Source organism: Schistocerca serialis, chromosome 4, assembly GCF_023864345.2.
Source record: "Schistocerca serialis cubense isolate TAMUIC-IGC-003099 chromosome 4, iqSchSeri2.2, whole genome shotgun sequence".
Taxonomy (NCBI): domain Eukaryota; kingdom Metazoa; phylum Arthropoda; class Insecta; order Orthoptera; family Acrididae; genus Schistocerca; species Schistocerca serialis.
This window is the reverse complement of record NC_064641.1, coordinates 660,523,324-660,546,097: the sequence shown is the minus strand read 5'-3', so window position 1 is coordinate 660,546,097 and position 22,774 is coordinate 660,523,324. Positions and strand designations below refer to the sequence as shown.

The following is a 22,774-nucleotide window of genomic DNA, read 5'->3' as shown; positions in this document are numbered from 1 at the left end:
TCTAAGAGTTTTGAATTCTCATGGTAGCTTATTGTAAGTGAGTGCAGCGGAATACCTTATGCCTTTCTGTACAAGAGTCAAGGAGGTGCTATCTAAATGCAGATTAGACTTTCGCGTGGTATTAAATGAGTGAAAGCTGTTACTTCTTGGGAATAAGCTGATATTGTCAACACCAAACGACATTAAAGAACACATATGTATATTGAGAGGCGAATGTCAGGATACCCAGATTAATGAACAGAGGTTCGTGAACTTACGCCACTTACTGCCCGGACCGCCAGATTCTTGGCCAAAAATAATCTTTCAGAATTGGAAGAGTTTCCTCAAGATATAATACCATTCGTAACAAGCGAATCAAAATAAGTAAAGTACACTACTTTTTGTGCAGAACTATCACTTACTTCAGATACTATTCTAATGGTAAAAATGGCAACATTAGTCTTCGATCAAAATCTGGGAATGAAAGGGTGGATCGAGCAGCCAAGGAGGCGTGTTGTGATCTTCTGGTATTTAGGTGTGCTATCCCCCTGCATGCTATCACTTTGCTGTTGAGGTAAAAAAAGATGGGCTTTCCACGGCAGTTTACTATCTATGTGAACATCTATAAATTTGAACTGTTCAGTCTCACTAACCATATGTCCTCCTGCGTAATTAAAACATCAGATTTTGTTGAATTGTGTGTTAGAAATTGTAAAACTTGAGTCTTACTGTTCTTAGCGTTAGTTAATTTTATACTGGCCATGAACTTATGTCTTCAGCTGCAGTATTTGGAACAGGGTCAACGTTGCGCACAATATCTTTTATGCGAAGAAAGTATCATCTGCAAACACAAATATTTTAGAATCGCCTGTAATATTAGAAAGCACATCATTTATATAAATAAGGAAAAGTACTGGCCCCAGGGCTGATCGGCCGAGCGGTTCTAGGCGCTACAGTCTGGAACCGCGCGACCGCTACGGTCGCAGGTTCGAATCCTGCCTCGGGCATGGATGCGTGTGATGTCCTCAGGTTAGTTAGGTTTAAGTAGTTCTAAGTTCTAGGGGACTGATGACCTCAGATGTTAAGTCCCATAGTGCTCAGAGCCATTTTGAACCAGGGCTGATCGCTGGGGCGCCCCGCATTTAACCGTGCCCCACTCGTACCCCACATCACAGCCATTCTCAATACTGTGGAGAATAGCGTTTTGCTGTCTGTTCTTAAAGTACGAATAGTCTTAGGTGGAGATTTCAATTTACCAGATACAGACTGGGACACTCAGATGTTTAGGACGGGTGGTAGGGACAGAGCATCGAGTGACATTATACTGAGTGCACTATCCGAAAATTACCTCGAGCAATTAAACAGAGAACCGACTCGTGGAGATAACATCTTGGACCTACTGATAACAAACAGACCCGAACTTTTCGACTCTTTAAGTGCAGAACAGGGAATCAGTGATCATAAGGCCGTTGCAGCATCCCTGAATATGGAAGTTAATAGGAATATAAAAAAAGGGAGGAAGGTTTATCTGTTTAGCAAGAGTAATAGAAGGCAGATTTCAGACTACCTAGCAGATCAAAACGAAAATTTCTGTTCCGACACTGACAATGTTGAGTGTTTATCGAAAAAGTTCAAGGCAATCGTAAAATGCGTTTTAGACAGGTACGTGCCGAATAAAACTGTGAGGGACGGGAAAAACCCACCGTGGTACAACAACAAAGTTAGGAAACTACTGCGAAAGCAAAGAGAGCTTCACTCCAAGTTTAAACGCAGCCAAAAAATCTCAGACAAACAGAAGCTAAACGATGTCAAAGTTAGCGTAAGGAGGGCTATGCGTGAAGCGTTCGGTGAATTCGAAAGTAAAATTCTATGTACCGACTTGACAGAAAATCCTAGGAAGTTCTGGTCTTACGTTAAATCAGTAAGTGGCTCGAAACAGCATATCCAGACACTCCGGGATGGTTATGGCATTGAAACAGAGGATGACACGCGTAAAGCTGAAATACTAAACACCTTTTTCCAAAGCTGTTTCACAGAGGAAGACCGCACTGCAATTCCTTCTCTAAATCCTCGCACAAACGAAAAAATGGCTGACATCGAAATAAGTGTCCAAGGAATAGAAAAGCAACTGGAATCACTCAATAGAGGAAAGTCCACTGGACCTGACGGGATACCAATTCGATTCTACACAGAGTACGCGATAGAACTTGCCCCCCTTCTAACAACCGTGTACCGCAAGTCTCTAGAGGAACGGAGGGTTCCAAATGATTGGAAAAGAGCACAGGTAGTCCCAGTCTTCAAGAAGGGTCGTCGAGCAGTTGCGCAAAACTATAGACCTCTATCTCTGACGTCGATCTGTTATAGAATTTTAGAACATGTTTTTTGCTCGAGTATCATGTCGTTTTTGGAAACCCAGAATCTACTATGTAGGAATCAACATGGATTCCGGAAACAGCGATCGTGTGAGACCCAACTCGCTTTATTTGTTCATGAGACCCAGAAAATATTAGATACAGGCTCCCAGGTAGATGCTATTTTTCTTGACTTCCGGAAGGCGTTCGATACAGTTCCGCACTGTCGCCTGATAAACAAAGTAAGAGCCTACGGAATATCAGACCAGCTGTGTGGCTGGATTGAAGAGTTTTTAGCAAACAGAACACAGCATGTTCTTATCAATGGAGAGACGTCTACAGACGTTAAAGTAACCTCTGGCGTGCCACAGGGGAGTGTTATGGGACCATTGCTTTTCACAATATATATAAATGACCTAGTAGATAGTGTCGGAAGTTCCATGCGGCTTTTCGCGGATGATGCTGTAGTATACAGAGAAGTTGCAGCATTAGAAAATTGTAGCGAAATGCAGGAAGATCTGCAGCGGATAGGCACTTGGTGCAGGGAGTGGCAACTGTCCCTTAACATAGACAAATGTAATGTATTGCGAATACATAGAAAGAAGGATCCTTTATTGTATGATTATATGATAGCGGAACAAACACTGGTAGCAGTTACTTCTGTAAAATATCTGGGAGTATGCGTGCGGAACGATTTGAAGTGGAATGATCATATAAAATTAATTGTTGGTAAGGCGGGTACCAGGTTGAGATTCATTGGGAGAGTGCTTAGAAAATGTAGTCCATCAACAAAGGAGGTGGCTTACAAAACACTCGTTCGACCTATACTTGAGTATGCTCATCAGTGTGGGATCCGTACCAGATCGGTTTGACGGAGGAGATAGAGAAGATCCAAAGAAGAGCGGCGCGTTTCGTCACAGGGTTATTTGGTAACCGTGATAGCGTTACGGAGATGTTTAATAAACTCGAGTGGCAGACTCTGCAAGAGAGGCGCTCTGCATCGCGGTGTAGATTGCTCGCCAGGTTTCGAGAGGGTGCGTTTCTGGATGAGGTATCGAATATATTGCTTTCCCCTACTTATACCTTCCGAGGAGATCACGAATGTAAAATTAGAGAGATTAGAGCGCGCACGGAGGCTTTCAGACAGTCGTTCTTCCCGCGAACCATACGCGACTGGAACAGGAAAGGGAGGTAATGACAGTGGCACGTAAAATGCCCTCCGCCACACACCTTTGGGTGGCTTGCGAAGTATAAATGTAGATGTAGATGTAGAAGAGGGGAACCAATTGTGAGCTACTCCCCCTATTCTATAGCGGTCGAACTTGTGGAGCAATCAAACACGTTAGTTAAACAGAAAAAAGTGATGCCTATCTTTTGAAACATCATATTCAATCCATCCAGTATCTCGCAAAGAAAATATACCATTTCCAATCGTTAAACCACTTCTAAAACCAAACTGTACATTTGACAGCAAATTATGTGAAATGAATGATCAATTATCCTGACATACAGAGCCGTTTCAATAACTATAACAAATACTGAAGGCATAGATATAGGTCTAGAATTGTCTATATTACCCCTTTCTCCCTTTTTATAAAGCAGCCTTACTACTGAGTACTTTAATCGTTCAGGAAACTTATCATTCCTGCAGGAAAAATTATAAATATGGCTAAGTGCGGGGCTAACATGTGCGGCACAGTACTCTAGCACTTTGCTAGATACTCCGTCACATCCAAGAGAGTCCTTAATCTTCAGTGATTTAATTATTGCCTCAGTCTCCCCCTTGTCAGTATCACGGAGGAGTATTTCAGATGTTAGTTTCGGACAGTTATTTTCCAAGATAGTTACATGATTCCATGTAGAAACGAAGTTTTATTTAATTCACCAGCTATTTTCAGAAAGTGTTTGTTCAATACTGTACATATTTTTGACTTATCAGTAACACAGAAACATTTTTTCAGCGTCTTAGTTTATATCCTCGACCTTGTGCTGCTGATCAGACACTTCTTTCACGACTGACATATGCTTTTAATTTCGTCCTGTGATTTAGCTATTCTATTTGTATATTACATATACTTTGCCTTCCTAATAACATTTCTAGGCACCTTTCAAAACTGTTTGTACTACTCACCCGTTGCATGGACACCAAGCTCCCTTAATGAGACTAAAATTTAGAAAGAGCTTCCGTCATTCACAATGCATCACCATTTCTCTGTGTACGTGGCAACTTCCCGTCTTATATCTGGTGGGGCTGTAGAGTTACTAGGTAGATGTTGCCCTCAAGCATCCTGTAACTCGATTGTGACTACTTATAACATTTTGATATAATTCCCACTTTGTTCTACATGATATCCTTATCCCATTTGTCAGCCACCCACGCTGCCTTTTTGCTAGTGACCTGTTTGGAGCGTTGTAACAGAAAGCACCTTTCAAAGAGCTCGAGAAATGTGTTAAGGAGAGCATTACATTTGTCATCCACATTATCAGCATTGTAAAAGTCCTGTCACTAATGTTCCTTAACGAGGTTTAAAAAACTCTCTAATGCTACTGTATTTGGTTTTTCACACAGTTGGTAAATATATATAACATTTGTTTGAGGACAAAACCCTCTTAGCGTTAAAATTCGTGCATCATGTTCTGAAAGGCCAGTCACCCTTTTACTAACAGAATACATATCTAGTAGTGAAGAATTTGTTTATTTATTCGTGCCAAGAGTGTTGCGGAGGCAATTACAGTGATACAATATTAGTTATATGTATAAACAGATAACAAACACTACATATAATCAGACCAAAAATTAGCAACATCGACGGCATTGTCCCTGCCCGACTGGGCACTGAGGACACAATAGCATAAAGACTCCAGTCTTCATCCAGCCGTTGTCTTTATAATTTACGTCAGGCAAATCCCGGGATGCTTTCTACTATAAGACCACGGGCGGTTACCAGTCCCATCCTTGACACACTAGACCTTTAAGTCTGCAAATGTCTGTATATGTGAATCACTTTATTTATGTTGTTCTTAGATTGCATTAGCAAGACATGTCAAGTATCTTTGTGAAAGAGACCTGCCGTTGAATAAAATTACTACTACTACCGTTTCTACTGTGTTTTGCGTTATCACATTTAAAACCATTTCCCCTACTTGTAAGCTCGGGTTCCGTTCTTAGGGCCAGTTCCACTGCCATTACATTAATTCCAGACTGTACAGAAATGGGTCACTTGAAGAGAACAGTGATCTTGCTTCGTATTTATACGAACGACTCACAGTCTAGATTATTTAATTGGAATGATCGTTCCGTTCGAGGTAAGACATCACATTTCTGAAATATGGCAGGATGAGCTATGCGCTATTGGCTTCTGTCTAGGAATCTTCGGCCGATGTTTCTTAAGCGATTTTTTTGACTTCTGCCAGCACGACTGGTTGATATTGTGAAGGGCCAGCTGGTAGACATCAACAATGCAGAGCGAGCCTTTGACAATTCCAGCCACACGTGCTCGCGAAACATTTGATAAATCTGTAAACAAAATCTGTCGCAGATCCTGAGACAGGAACCAACAGGCCATAGGTCGATAAGGAGGCACGAAATTGTCAATAATTTTACATGGAGAGGATGTTTTCTCTCACCTGTGAGAGCTATTAGCCTCTACTTATCTTAATACATACATTGCTATAGCAATACGTGAACTACACTGTACTTTGTTCATACACCCGACTATGTGCTTGCCATAGCTTAGTGTCAGCAAGTAACTGTCAGTATGACAGTAAAGTTTGTCTGACAGACAGGTACTCGTTTTTATACAGTCAGGTCTCGTTGTAGAAACATACCAAGGCTCGACTGAATAACGAGTTGTTACAGTGAAATAAACAGAGAGCAAAAAGTGGCATTTATTTGGACTTTCACATGTAATTTTAGTAACATGACAAATTTAGCATCAGCTTCAGCTGTTAGAGTAAGGGTTTCTGGAGATGTACTTACAATAAATAAGAATCTTTAAGATTAAGACAGATGGGCTGTAGCGTAACCTGATACAGAAAGACACTTAGAGTCTAGATCTTCGACTGTTGAACAGAGAGTCGTCCCCATCAAACGCTGTGTTCACAACGCCCTTGTCATTCTTCGCTGTGGCTTCGTTCTCTGGAACAAAAATAGAAAATTTTTGAGTACGTTAACTACTGTTTGTCGTTGAATACAAATTACTCACAGTTAACTGGAGAGCTTTATTTGAATTGCATTACAAAAGTGATCAGTGTTGTGGTGTACAACCTTTAAGCGAATAAAGTGAATAATGCTACTGTAATAAATTTCTTATGACCATCCTATACATTAATTTATGTGGCGATGGATTTATTATGCTAACCTGCTAGAGAAGCTTATTTACACTAATTTAATTTATTGGCTCAACAAACTGCATTCGTGAGTGACATTTGCAACTAATACCAAACAAAAGGGTTAGATACATCAGCTGCATGAAGATAATCGATATATAATTGCTCCTACTGTAATAAAAATTATCTTATTCTGCACCACAGCTAAATTCAGTGTAGATGCCCTTTACATAACTTCCACAGAAACAACTACGTCTTTCCATCACACATAAAGTTCGAAGAAAAAAATAAACTGTAAGCTCACCCAGTTAATTATTATCTTAGACACTCTTTCCTTGGTGTTAGTTACTACTTTGAGACAAACAGACATTGGCAAATGCACTTTTTGGGACTGCAGGACTACAGTCCATTACCATTAATAGATTCTCCTAGAAACCATAAGTGTTGAAACGTCTAGAAGTTGAGTGAGGATATATAAAAGGACGCGTAACCTGCGGAACATTTTTGTTCTACATAATTATCCCCCTATCTGTTACGTGACAATAAAAAGTATACATAGCAAAATTGAAATTTTCAATTTTTAATTCAGCTTTTATTGGAAAACTGTTGATTTGTAAAGTGAAACACGGGACAAAGAAAAAATACAGTTCTACCATATAGCGCTAAAGAAAGAGATTTTCTCAGAAAAAAATAAAAAAAACACGAAACAAAAATACATCAAACAACGCTTCAGTACTTCGTCGAACTTACACACGAGTAAAACATATTTCTGTTATTCATAAACAACTTTCGCATTTATCAATAATAACACGAAACTCTTGCCTCCCATCATAATGAAGAAAATTATATTGAGTGAAAATAACAAAAATAATTACCCAATTTTTTTATATCTGTGCATGTATACTGTACTTGCATAAAAATTAATTGCTTTAGTTACTTAAAATGGACATTGATACGTGATCAACTAATTTTTATTCCTAATAAAATGCAATTTATGTTCAGTAAGGATATGAAATACACTAACACTGAATGATGACGGTTCTAATTATGTGTAAAACAAACAACTAAAGAAACAAAAAAAAAAAAAAAAGACAAGTCATCAGCTCCGAGCTTCTCTTTTACACTTTCATTAAAGTATCTTTCCTTGCCAGTGCTAACACTGCTACCGTTAATCCTGCCATTTACTACGTATTTATGTACAGCACCACAACTACCGAACCGTAGCTTTGGTACAGCGCATCGCTAGCTATGATTTTTTCTTTTTTTTTTGTCATCAGTCTACTGACTGGTTTGATGCGGCCCGCCATGAATTCCTTTCCTGTGCTAACCTCTTCATCTCAGAGTAGCACTTGCAACCTACGTCCTCAATTATTTGCTTGACGTATTCCAATCTCTGTCTTCCTCTACAGTTTTTGCCCTCTACCGCTCCCTCTAGTACCATGGAAGTCATTCCCTCATGTCTTAGCAGATGCCCTATCATCCTGTCCCTTCTCCTTATCAATGTTTTCCACATATTCCTTTCCTCTCCGATTCTGCGTAGAACCTCCTCATTCCTTACCTTATCAGTCCACTTAATTTTCAACATTCGTCTGTAGCACCACATCTCAAATGCTTCGATTCTCTTCTGTTCACTACCATACAATGCTGTGCTCCAGACGTACATCCTCAGAAATTTCTTCCTCAAATTAAGGCCTGTATTTGATATTAGTAGACTTCTCTTGGCCAGAAACGCCTTTTTTGCCATAGTGAGTCTGCTTTAATGTCCTCCTTGCTCTGTCCGTCATTGGTTATTATACTGCCTAGGTAGCAGAATTCCTTAAATTCATTGACTTCGTGACCATCTATCCTGATGTTATGTTTCTCGCTGTTCTCATTTCTACTACTTCTCATTACCTTCGTCTTTCTTCGATTTACTCTCAAACCATACTGTGTACTCATTAGACTGTTCATTCCGTTCAGCAGATCATTTAATTCTTCTTCACTTTCACTCAGGATAGCAATGTCATCAGCGAATCGTATCATTGATATCCTTCCACCTTGTATTTTAATTCCACTCCTGAACCTTTCTTTTATTTCCATCATTGCTTCCTCGATGTACAGATTGAAGAGTAGGGGCGAAAGGCTACAGCCTTATCTTACACCCTTCTTAATACGAGCACTTCGTTCTTGATTGTCCACTCTTATTATTCCCTCTTGGTTGTTGTACATATTGTATATGACCCGTCTCTCCCTATAGCTTACCCCTACTTTTTTCAGAATCTCGAACAGCTTGCACCATTTTATATTGTCGAACGCTTTTTCCAGATCGACAAATCTTATGAAAGTGTCGTGATTTTTCTTTAGCCTTGCTTCCATTATTAGCCGTAACGTCAGAATTGCCTCTCTCGTCCCTTTACTTTTCCTAAAGCCAAACTGATCGTCACCTAGCGCATTCTCAATTTTCTTTTCCATTCTCCTGTATATTATTCTTGTAAGCAGCTTCGATGCATGAGCTGTTAAGCTGATTGTGCGATAATTCTCGCACTTGTCAGCTCTTGCCGTCTTCAGAATTGTGTGGATGATGCTTTTCCGAAAGTCAGATGGTATGTCGTCAGACTCATATAATCTACACACCAACGTGAATAGTCGTTTTGTTGCCACTTCCCCCAATGATTTTAGAAATTCTGATGGAATGTTATCTATCCCTTCTGCCTTATTTGACCGTAAGTCCTCCAAAGCTCTTTTAAATTCCGATTCTAATACTGGATCCCTTATCTCTTCTAAATCGACTCCTGTTTCTTCTTCTATCACATCAGACTAATCTTCACCCTCATAGAGGCTTTCAATGTATTCTTTCCACCTATCTGCCCTCTCCTCTGCATTTAACAGTGGAATTCCCGTTACCACCGTTGCTTTTAATGTCACCAAAGGTTGTTTTGACTTTCCTGTATGCTGAGTCTGTCCTTCCGACAATCATATCTTTTTCTATGTCTTCACATTTTTCCTGCAGCCATTTCGTCTTAGCTTCCCTGCACTTCCTATTTATTTCATTCCTCAGCGACTTGTATTTCTGTATTCCTGATTTTCCCGGAACATGTTTGTACTTCCTCCTTTCATCAATCAACTGAAGTATTTCTTCTGTTACCCATGGTTTCTTCGCAGCTACCTTCTTTGTACCTATGTTTTCATTCCCAACTTCTGTGATGGCCCTTTTTAGAGATGTCCATTCCTCTTCAACTGTACTGCCTACTGCGCTGTTCCTTATTGCTGTATCTATAGCGTTAGAGAACTTCAAACGTATCTCGTCATTCCTTAGTACTTCCGTATCCCACTTCTTTGCGTACTGATTCTTCCTGACTAATGTCTTGAACTTCAGCCTAGATCTGAGTCTATATCTGCTCCTGGGTACGCCTTACAATCCAGTATCTGATTTCGGAATCTCTGTCTGACCATGATGTAATCTAATTGAAATCTTCCCATATCTCCCGGCCTTTTCCAAGTATACCTCCTCCTCTTGTGATTCTTGAACAGGGTATTCGCTATTACTAGCTGAAACTTGTTACAGAACTCAATTAGTCTTTCTCCTCTTTCATTCCTTGTCCCAAGCCCATATTCTCCTGTAACCTTTTCTTCTACTCCTTCCCCTACAACTGCATTCCAGTCGCCCATGACTATTAGATTTTCGTCCCCCTTTACATACTGCATTACCCTTTCAATATCCTCATACGCTTTCTCTATCTGTTCATCTTCAGCCTGTGACGTCGGCATGTATACCTGAACTATCGTTGTCGGTGTTGGTCTGTTGTCGATTCTGATTAGAACAACCCGGTCACTGAACTGTTCACAGTAACACACCCTCTGCCCTACCTTCCTATTCATAACGAATCCTACACATTTTCTGATGCCGTTGATATTACCCGATACTCATCTGACCAGAAATCCTTGTCTTCCTTCCACTTCACTTCACTGACCGCTACTATATCTAGATTGAGCCTTTGCATTTCCCTTTTCAGATTTTCTAGTTTCCCTACCACGTTCAAGCTTCTGACATTCCACGCCCCGACTCGTAGAACGTTATCCTTTCATTGATTATTCAATCTTTTTCTCATGGTAACCTCCCCCTTGGCAGTCCCCTCCCGGAGATCCGAATGGGGGACTATTCCGGAATCTTTTGCCAATGGAGAGATCATCATGACACTTCTTCAATTACAGGCCACATGTATTGTGGATACACGTTACGTGTCTTCAATGCAGTGGTTTCTATTGCCTTCTACATCCTCATGTCGTTGATCATTGCTGATTCTTCCGCCTTTAGGGGCAATTTTCCACCCCTAGGACAAGAGAGTGCCCTGAACCTCTATCCGCTCCTCCGCCCTCTTTGACAAGGCCGTTGGCAGAATGAGGCTGACTTCTTATGCCGGAAGTCTTCGGCCGCCGATGCTGATTATTTTTTCAAAATTTAGGCAGTGGCGGGGATCGAACCCGGGACCGAAGACGTTTTGATTATGAATCAAAGACGCTACACCCTTTTTTTTGTTTAAATCTCATTTTGTTCGGTTTCGTTGTTGCATATGCTCGAGGCGGACGCCGTAAGACATCCGTTTACGTTCGTTGTTGATCGATTAACTCAGTTTTTTTATTACAGAGGGCTTCTAACCCTCCTACCGAACACGCTGAGCTACCGTGCCGGCGTCCCCTAGACCACGGGTGATCTATCTATGATACATATCAGCAAAGGTGTCCTAGTAGGAATACCACTGAGACTCCTCTCTGCAATGGTGTTCTCGAAAATTTACCCGGATCGTTTTCTTTCACGCATACTTGACATCCTGAGGCCAGATGGCCATCCTCCTATACTGGGTGACGCCACATGGCCATCCTCCTATTCTAGGTGACCGAGTGGCATTTAACAACCCGGATCAATACGCTGCTGTCTAAATGTAGTACTGTAGAGCACGGGATAGTGCGGCTTGTGTGCACTGTTCACTTTCTTAACTTGTCTTAAAGGACTGTTTGTGGCTTAGGCCGTTCCCAAATGCCACTTTACGGTAAGAATGGCTATCAACACGAGAAGTGGCATACACCACAGCGAGGTCAGCCTGACATTCAAGTGCACTCGTGAGACACAAAACGATGAAGACTTTGTTCTTACAAATAGCCCGTTGTGAACTATACCAATTTTATCTCTACTTACAAATTATGTTTTGTAGATACCCCTAGAAGAACGCAAATAGAGCAATGACTGCCTTCTCGGGGGCAACTAGGAGGCCTGTGTAGAACTGACAATACGTAACTGTCTCAACGCGTTTAATTTGGCCTCTAGGTGTCAAAACAATAGAGAAATTAAGAACTCCATTCCCTCTTCCCCCCCCCCCTTCCAATAGAACTGGGGAGTGCGGAGAAGCAAACACCTGTATCAGTGTAATTGGGTTCTCTTCAGCGACGAGTGCACAATTTGTCAGTCTCTTGACGATGGTCGTAAAAGAACGTGGCGGCGGCTAGGTGCCATAGCAGGTCTTAGGCTTACAGTCCCATGTTAGGTAGGTGGATCAGTCATGTTTCTGGCCTGTATACGTCCAAATATGTGCAGTCTCTTGAAAGGATCCTCCATCCTATTCCTCATGCTTACATTCAGCAATTCAGCGACCAGTCAGTCTTTCAATACAAGCACACCTCATCCAACTCATGTACGTATTTTTTCAGGACGCAGGAATCTGAACAGAAACGGTTAGCGGCAGCTGCTAAAATGATCCCAACTGAGCGTCCCTGGGACCAGTTGAAACTTTCAGTGTGTCATCGTAGGAACTCTCCTGACACACAATTTGACATCTTCAGGGCCGGCACCGAAGAGTGAAGCAAGCTTATATAGCCTTCAGATCCGAGGCAGAGCGAGCAAGCAGTGACGCGCTCTGTCGGTGGAGGCGGCAGAAAGCAGCCTCAAGCCCTCACCTGTGGATGGGACGTTCCAAGGCTGCTCCTCGGCGGTGGTGAAGACGGCGTAGAGGACGTAGCCGGCCGCCGCCACCGCTGCCGTCATGTAGAACACCAAGTGCCACGACGCCCGCGTCGGCTGTTGACATGAGAGAAGAATTCACATACTGATATCCAGTAGCTTTCATATGTTGAGAGAAAACAAATCACGAAACCAAGAAGGAGTTGGGCCACATGAACGAAAGTTGGTAGGCTTGTTTCTACATCTAAAGGATGATGTCCACTCAAATTTTGCAACAGTTGCATAAGAGAGGCGGTAGTAGCGTCCAGATCAGATTTGCTTGAAATACTAGCTGGAACGGTCATGAAAATATTTATCTTTGAGACTGGAATGGTAAGTTGATGTGAGTTTAAGGTGACGAAGACGCCACTATCAGGACTGAAATTAAGCGAGGTCGTTTACTAGAGCTCCGAGACGTTGGATGTTCTACTTGCTATGTTGCAGCAAGACCTGGTAGGAACAGAGCCATTGTACGTGATTGCTGGCAACGGTGGTCACGGGTGTCTACGATCGCAAGAAGACCGGACTCCGGACGGTCACGTGGTACCACTAAGAGGGAAGATCATCGTGTTCGGCGCATCGTACTGCATTTCCAGCAGCAATCTGAACGTCAGTTGGCACCACAGTCAGACAACGAACTGGTGAAAATCGGTTACTTCATGGACAGCTCCCATACAGGCGATCTGTAGCGTGCTTCCCACTGAGCCCAAACTGTCGCTACCGTTAGCGACTTCACTGATGTCAAGCGAGAGCTCATTGGAGACCAGGATGGTCGTCTGTTTGTTTTCTGATCAAAACTGGTTCTGCCTCGGTACCAGTGACTTGCGCTTGTTGGTTAGAAGGAGAGCGCTTTGGTTAGGAGGCCGGTTAAGGGCCTGCAAACAACCTGTCTGCGTGCTAGGAACACTGGACGTACACCTGCAGTTATGGTCTTGGGTGCGATTTCGTATGACAGGAGAAGCGCTCTCGTGGTTATCCCATGCTGAATTGTACGTCAGTCTGGTGAATCGCTCTGTTATGCTGCCATTCACGAACAGCATTCCAGGGGGTGTTTTCTAAGGATAACGCTTGTCCACAAACCGCTGTTGTATCCGAACTTGCTCTACAAAGTGTCGAAATGTTGTCTTAGCCTGCCCGATCATCATATCTGCCTCCAATCGAGCACATATGGGGCATCATCGAACGACACCTACAGTGCCACCCACAAATAGCATTAAACGTTCCTGCGTTGACCGACCAAGAGCCACAGTAATAGAACTCCTTCCCACAAACGCATCCGACATCTGTAAAACGCAATGTATGCACGTTTGCATGCTTGCATTCAACTTTCTGGTGGTTACACGGGTTATTAATGTACCAGTATTTCACATTTGCAATGGCTTATCTCGTGCTTACATTAACCTGTGATCTTGCAACGTTTATCACATAAATCTGTTACCAAAACAAATGTATTGCCTCGAAATTAAATATTTTTTGAGGTTACGATTTTTCTTTCAATGTATTCTCACCAGTCTTCAAGGCAAGAATTAAAAATCGTCTGTTGTCTTGACTGTAATCTCAGCTAAGGAATTGCAGATACAAAAATTTACTTATTTGCAGGAGCTTTGAAAATTTAATGTATTGCGCTGTCTTTACACCAAATGGTTCGGCTTCACTGCATTGTTAACGCTTGTCCACAAAGAAGAGAAGAAAGAAAATAGTAGCAGTTTAGTTGTGACAGGCTAAATGGATTTACTTTGTAATGTCACTCCGGCAGCTGCCTTCAAGCATCGGTATGTATTTATTATTGGCTGTTGGAACATTTATCAGCGAAATCTTCTAACATGATCATTTTAATCTAACAAGGAAATTTACGACATTCTTTTATCATTCACATCTTAGTAATTATTGAGGGAGTGTCCCATTTACAGCGGAGGAGATGTTAGCCGTGAAATAACGTGTGTGAAAATTGTAATGGTTAAAATAGTTCAAATGGCTCTGAGGACTATGGGACTTAACATCTGAGGCCATCAGTCCCCTAGACTTAGAAACCTAACTAACCTAAGGACATCACACACATCCATGCTCGAGGCAAGATTCGAACCTGCGACCGTAGCAGCAGCGCGGTTCCGGACTGAAGCGCCTAGAACCGCTCAGCCACAACGGCCGGCGCCGAAAATTGTAAAACCCAGAAACAATGGCATGAGTGAATTCAGATTAACAGGATGTGTGGAAAAGTGAATGAATGATTAAGTTTCCAGAGAGGAGGTACATATTCTTTAAGTATTCACCTTTCTATTGGTCGGCTTTAACATCGAATGTTTTACCCATGTAATGAAGTTAAATAGAGATGAACGAAGCGCAGATGTCAAAAAGTGTGCCTGTATCAATCGTCAATGACGCAGTTACAACGTGACAGAATGTTCTGTCTGTGCGAAGTAGGTTGGTTCATTCTGACATTCCGCCTCATTTAGTTCAGGAAATGCTGTTGTGGCAAACCAGGAACTTCAGACTCCTATGTCTCTAGGTAGACTTGGTACAGAAGACGGATAGCTCTCCATCTGCAGCGTCACTATGAGAATAATATTAATATACCATGCTTCATTTAGAACAAATACAGGTTTATTATAATTAAACTTTCGGCATTGTGGGTTTCCTGTACACTTTGGAGGCATGCGTACCACTTGCTTCGTGATGTTTTGATCAAAGGATTGCACTTCATCATTTCCTTTCTGTTCGACTGCGAGCTCAATTTTATCGTGTAAATCATTAAATTTGCTTACAATTATCGTGACTTTCCCGACCTCTCTATCCGCCAAAAGCCCGAGGCGCTTGTAGTACAAGCTTTTTACCTACGGAGTAGTAATGAGTATTTTTCTTTCTAGATGATAACCGCACGTCATATACAGAATTTTGAGTAAAAGTATTCCATATTTTGAGAGGTGGTAGTACGGACCAAAACAGGAAAGAAATGACCAGTAAACATGGGCTCTAAAATGAATGCTTGATGATCTGTGAGCCCTTGTTCATTTGCGCTACTGTGAAACACTTCTCTTCCATTGCAAGCTCTTTACTATTACGAGCTACAGAATGCAGTAAACGCATGAGTAAACATATGAAAACATCTAATTCTCTTACCGTGAAACAGCAGAACTTCTGTCACAATTTGTTTGCTGCTTCATACGACCTGCACTTGTGAGACAACGGTGAAGGATGTACTCAATACTTTATCCATTCATTGTAAGGCATGCTTCTCTCCGACGTCTTAGGGAATCACATACTGTCTGGAAAATTCAAGGTATGATGACGCTTTTCTGTAGTGTTTGAACGTCATCTTTTGGGCTTGCATACACCAAAGATTTCAAGTGGCTCAGCAACCAAAAATCCCAGGGATTACGATCGGGTAGAACCATCTGCCGAACGTACAAAAACTCCCCGACCAATCCATTAAAATGTCCTAGGTGTTCTCAGACAATTCGGAGAAAATAGACTACTGCTCCATCACGTACGAGCCACATCTCCAGCCGTTGTTGTAATGGTACTACCTGAAGCAGGACAGCGAAGGCTTTTGACAGGAGCTGAACATATGTTAAAACCAGTCTTCTTGTGTTGCAGTACGTTAAGTCCTATAAGTCTTGCAGTAAAAGAAATCTGAGGACCTGTTAGGTGACGATCAATTTAGCTTAAGGAGTTCTGACACTGCGCTTAGCAGTTGAAGCAAGACTTATGAAAAGGCGGGTTCACAGAATTTCTGGACCTGGAAAAACGTTCGACAATGTAAAGTGTGCAAGATGTTCGAAAATAAGAGCGAGCTTTGAGTAAAGATTGGCGGTTTACAATGTGTAGTAAAACCGAGAGGGACCAATCAGATTGTAAGGCCAAGAACGAAGTGCTGCAGTTAAAAAGGATGTAAGAGAGGGGTGAAGTCTTTTGCCACTGCCGTACAGTCTACACACCCAAGTAATACTGACTGAAATTAAAAAAAAGTGTTCAAGAGTAGGATTAAAGTTCAGGTAAAAGGATATCATGTTAGGTGATGACATTGATATTCTCAGCTGAGGCGAAGTAGTATTACAGGATCTGTTGAATGTAAAGAACAGTGTAGTGAGCCCAGAGTGTGGACTGGCAGTAAACCGAAGAAAGGTGAAATTAATGAGAAGTAACAGAACTGATAATAGCGAAAAGCTTAACATGAAAATTGGTGATCAAAAAGTAGATGAAGTTAAGAAATCTTGCTATTTTAGGGGCAAAACAGCCCATGACGGACGAAGCAAATAGGACATAATAAACATACTTGCATAGGCAAAGAGGGCATTCCTGGATGGAAGACATCCACTAGTATGAAAAAAATGGTTCAGATGGCTCTAAGCACTATGGGACATAACATCTGACATCGTCAGTCCCCTAGACTTAGAACTACTTAAACCTAACTAACCTAGGGACATCACACACCTCCATGCCCGAGGCAGGATTCGAACCTGCGACCGTAGCAGCTGCGTGGTTCCGGACTGAAGCGCCTAGAACCGCTCTACCACAGCGGCCGGCACTAATATGAACATAGGCCTCAATTTGGGGAAGAAATTTCTGAGACTGTACATTTGGAGCACAGCGTTGTATTGCAGAGAAACATGGACAGCGAGAAAAGGGAAACAGAGATGAACCGAAGCTCTTGAAATGTGGTGTTTCAATACAGGGTGATTCAAAAAGAATACCACAACTTTAGATATGTGTATTTAATGAAAGAAACATAATATAACCTTCTGTTATACATCATTACAAAGAGTATTTAAAAAGGTTTTTTTTCACTCAAAAACAAGTTCAGAGATGTTCAATATGGCCCCCTCCAGACATTCGAGCAATATCAACCCGATACTCCAACTCGTTCCACACTCTCTGTAGCATATCAGGCGTAACAGTTTGGATAGCTGCTGTTATTTCTCGTTTCAAATCATCAATGGTGGCTGGGAGAGGTGGCCGAAACACCATATCCTTAACATACCCCAATAAGAAAAAATCGCAGGGGGTAAGATCAGGGCTTCTTGGAGGCCAGTGATGAAGTGCTCTGTCACGGGCTGCCTGGCGGCCGATCCATCGCCTCGGGTAGTTGACGTTCAGGTAGTTACGGACAGATAAGTGCCAATGTGGTGGCGCTCCATCCTGCTGAAATATGAATTGTTGTGCTTCTTGTTCGGGCTGAGGGAACAGCCAATTCTCTAACATCTCCAGATACTGTAGTCCAGTTACAGTAGTACCTTCGAAGAAAAACGGACCAAAAACTTTATTGGCTGAAATGGCACAGAAAACATTCTCTGTAAACTGTTTATACCAACGTTTAATACACCACCTATCAGGACGTTTAACACCATACTTCGTTCGAAATGCACGCTGAACAACTGTCGTCGATTCACTTCTGCCGTACTCAATAACACAAAAAGCTTTCTGTTGAGCGGTCGCCATCTTAGCATCAACTGACGCTGACGCCTAGTCAACAGCGCCTCAAGCGAACAAATCTACAACTAAATGAAACTTTATAGCTCCCTTATTTCGCCGACAGATAGTGATTAGCTCTGCCTTTTGTCGTTGCAGAGTTTTAAATTCCTAAAGTTGTGGTATTCTTTTTGAATCACCCTGTAGAATGTTGAGAATCAGGTGGTACCAGAAGGTAAGGAATGAGGAGATTGTAGGCGGAATCGACGAAGAAAGAAACATACTGCAAACACTGACAGGAAGAAGGGGCATGACGCTATAAAAAGTGTTGACACACCAGGGAATAACTTTCATGATACTTGAGAGAGCTGTGGCGGGTAAAAACTGGAGAGGAAGACAGAGATTAGAACACATCCAACAAGTAACTGAAGACTTAGGGTGCAAGCGATTCTCTAAGATGAAAAGATTGGCACAGGAAAGGAATTCGTGACGGGCCGCATCATACCAGTCAGAAGACTGAATAATAAAAACAGAAAAGAGATACTGTTTCACTGTAGCGAAGATGAACAAGTGTTCGTAGCTCTCAAGGTATGCCATTTTAGACCCCACATTTAGTAGACTTTTTTCTTTCTTTTATCCATACTACCAGTGCTTTTTTCTAAAAAAAAAGTTTGAGGGTACTCCGACACGGGATATAATGCAGCGAAAAAAGTTATGACTGAAGCATGGGATACCACCCGTCTGCTTTTAGCCATGACGTCATCAACATGTCGAACTACAAAAAAAAGTGGTATTGGACTCTCCAGTTGACTTTACAGCTCAAATGAAGCAGGCGATACCGAGAAACACACAAGCATACAAGAGAAAGTGGTGTCGAACACTTCAGTTAACATCACCTCAAATGAAGCATGCGATTTGAGCGTACACATATCCGTTTAGCACTACCATCGTCCACTATTAGCGGGCGAAGGCACTACATGCTTGTCGAACTGGCTGCCAGCGATTCAGTTGTCGAGAATGGTTGCTGCAGCTTCCAAATGCTTGAAACAGTCAATAACATCGATTTTCCCACCAAAAACTGCACTGGTATCGTTCGTATTGCAATTAACAACACGAAAAAATGAAATAAAAAATTTACGTCTGTGAAATAAATCTTTGGTACTCTTCCTACTTCTCAACATCGCAAAAAAATTACTTTGTCGACGAAAAAGTTTAGGGGTACATATCCCTCAGCGTTGCCCCAGAAAAACGGCACTGCATACTACCACTTTTCAAAACATGAAATACTTTCATGACACCGAGTATTTACTTTGTCGCTTGTTCTGGCTGTCTCACTTTGTGTTTGTGACTCTACCAACCGTGTCCTACAACGGTACAAATGTTTTTGTACATTATCAGTAAAGTCGTTTCTTTTCATAATTTATGTGCTTTCGAGACATACCACACAGCCATGGCAATAGTGTATTGTCAGTTATACGTTCATAAGGACAACAGAACCCCAGGTCCCCGAGCGGAGAAAATCTCCTACCAGCCTGGCAATCGAACTCGAGCCCCTTCGGTTAGCAATCCGCCGCGTCGACCGTGCAGCTACCGAGGCGGACAGTAAAGTCAGTTTCACACAGTCTTCACGTCACGTTGCTTGAAGATATGATCTGATCCTAACATGACCGCTACCTCAATTGAAACCGACACTGTGATGCGCTGCACCCAATAAATGTACCCACATACAATTTCAGAAATACTCGTTCAACTGTTTCGTAGTCACTTGTATTATCAAAGTTTATTGTATTTTAATATGGTGTAAAAATTTCCACCTGGAGTCAGGTCTCGGTAACCGTAATTTACAGTGATTTGTCTCGTATAAATTCTTACTAAATTCGGAGTTCAAAGGCGTGAGAAAGCTCAGTGAGCTGTACTGTTGCAACTCATCGTATTGGTTCCAAAAAAAATTCTTTCCACGGTTTAACATTATCCCCTACATAAATTGCATGTGTGGCGTTAATACGTGAATTGAAACACACTTGCTTTCGTCGAGCTCTTTCTCACACGTTACATCAGAAACGCAAGCAGTCCACGCACGTGGAAGAAAAAGCGGGGTTACCTAGCGTATCGTCGAGATATGATAGCGCCGAGCATTGTTTGTTCAGATCTTCTTGAAGATGCTTTCCACGCATGTGTCGTTTTGCTAATTGCTCACGTTATCTTCTTGTTACATAAAGATGTACGATTGTGACGTCACTAAGCAAACGCACAGGTAGAGTAATAATTCACGTAAACAGTGTTGCGTATCCCACATGCATTATTCGGCTGCTTTCTAAACGCATCGGCAGCAGGACACAGACATGCAGACGCAGTCGGTAAAACTAATTACTTGCAGAAATGAAGCAAACGTCAAGTGGTTCCCATGGCCCATTGCCTGGGCAGGGATCAGTTTCTGCGAAGCATCCTTCCCTATGTTTAAAACACCCCCTTCTTTGTTCATGCAGATGGATAGCGCATTGCTGTAAAATTGTTAACAGTTATTTGTAGAATTATTGGTACCGTGTCTTTGACCAAAAAATAATGCCTTGTGTGTAGTAACGGACGTGTTAAGCTTTTTGCTTCCAAAAGTATCAGTAGCGGCCTGATAGTATCGCACGCTCGTAAATATCTTTTTCTGATTATTTTACGTAATTTGTTTCGTATCTTCATGTAGTATGTTACATCAGCGCTTTATCGATCTTACACAAACATGTGAAACAGTAAACCAGAAGATATTGTCCCCCTCCTTGACCGACTGGTCAGCGCGTCTGATTGCCATACGACGGGCCCGGATTCGATTCCCGGCCGCATCGGAGATTTTCTCCACTCGGGGACTGGGTGTTGTATTGTTATCCTTATCATCGACACACAACCTGCCCGAAGTGGCGTCAGCTGAAAAGACTTGTAACTCGGCGGCCGAACTTCCTCAGGTGGGGACTCCTGGCAGTCAATGCCACAGAATCATTTCATTTACAATATTTTCTTAAGAAAGGTATGTCTGACCACAATGGATTACCGGCTAACGTCGTTCTTCAGATGTCTTTTACGGAATGGAAGATATTATGTCACTCTGCAAGAAAAACTATGCAGATGGAAAGCACAAAATAATGTGCTACCCTACAAAGTCTCCTTCCATACAACATCTATACTAATAATCAGCCGGTTTTTGTCGACAACAAATGGCTCTAAGCACTATGGCACTTAACATCTGAGGTCATCAGTCCCCTAGACTTAGAACTACTTAAACCTAACTAACCTAAGGACATCACACACATCCATGCCCGAGGCAGGATTCGAAACTGCGACCGTAGCAGCAGCGCGGTGCCGCACTGTAGCGCCTACAACCGCTCGGCTGCAGTGGCCGGCTGTCGACAACACGGTATTTATCTATAGGCATGATGCTGCAGTAACTTTCGGGGAGGCAGAAAATAAGGTCGACCGTAATGTTGCAGAGTTATCCACTTATAGAGGGCCGCCCCTACTCGTCATCACCGAACTCGTCGAGATTTACCGTATTTGGAAAAAGGGAGGCAGAACCTAAAGCAGCTGGGTGTAAAATTGGACTACATTCTGACTTTTAAGCACTACTGCGAGGATACTGAGTAATAAGAAATACCAATTGGGGAGTACATACCAATATCTTTTGCACATCAGACCTAGCACTGCGTTTTTCAGCCGCTGAGTACGTCGCAACAAACTGGAGAAACTGATTCCATATTCATATAGCATTTAATGAGACGACTATTAATATTAATACTAACGGATGGATATTAACGAAACTTCCTGGCAGATTAAAACTGTCTGCCGGATCGAAACTCGAACTCGGGACCTTTGCCGTTCGCAGCCAAGTGCCGTACCGACTGAGCTACCCAAATACGACTCACGACCGTCCTCACAGTTTAATTGCGCCAGTACCTCATCTCCTACCTTCCAACTTCACAGAAGCTTTCCTGCATACTTTGGAAAACTAGCACTCCTGAAAGAAAGGACATACCATTATGAATATGAAAGGCTTTCTTAAGACAAACCCCAGACGGAAAAACCTGCCCACTTACTGGCATTAAAACCCCACATATCAGGAGAACTGTAGCAGAAAAACTGGAAAAGCAGGAGAGAGATTCACAATAGTTAATATTGGAAGGCCGCCGTAATTCAGAGACGCCTGAAGAGTCTCCTAGAGAAATCGGCACCAATTCCACCGTCGTTTTCGCCTGAATCTCATCATATCGACTCGTGGAATAGCAGAACACCTGGTCGATTCTGCATTACCATGGATACTCCGAAAACTGGTTACCACATTTCAGTTGGGACATGGGAGGCGCTCAAACTAACTGAGAATAGGAATGAAGAGGCACAAAACCAACATGTAGAAGAAGGTCTACACTGAAGAAGGCGAAATATGCGACTACGATGAAGCGCAGAATTCCGAACACCTCTTAGTCTGCAGCGACGTGCAGAAAAATGTTCTGTAGGGGGTTTGTTTCTGCAAATGACAAGATGCAGCCCAACTTTGGATATAATCAATGTAATTTAACTATAACTGTAGTTATAGTTGTGTTTTCAGTTGTCCATCCGTGTTTCAGTCCAACGTAAAAGAAAAAAAATGGTATGTTAATTAGCGAACGATGTCAAATTTCCGGTGGTATCACTCGCTTTACAAAAATGGTCAGTTCTTCTCCCCTACGGTGTCTACTTTTAGTCCCATGTATATTACGTG

The 22,774-nt window shown here is 42.1% G+C and overlaps 1 protein-coding gene across 1 annotated transcript in view; it reads right to left on the bottom strand.

The window, feature by feature from the left end:
• Nucleotides 1–6,373: 6,373 nt before the first annotated feature.
• The window catches only part of LOC126474672 (sialin-like), a 64,861-nt gene continuing 48,460 nt past the window's right edge, over nt 6,374–22,774 (bottom strand). The window contains exons 6-7 of the mRNA XM_050102151.1: nt 12,588–12,708; nt 6,374–6,468 (exon numbers count right to left, since the gene is read on the bottom strand). Of these exons, the coding sequence (XP_049958108.1) occupies nt 6,374–6,468; nt 12,588–12,708 (216 nt within the window). The remainder of the gene's footprint in view (nt 6,469–12,587; nt 12,709–22,774) is intronic.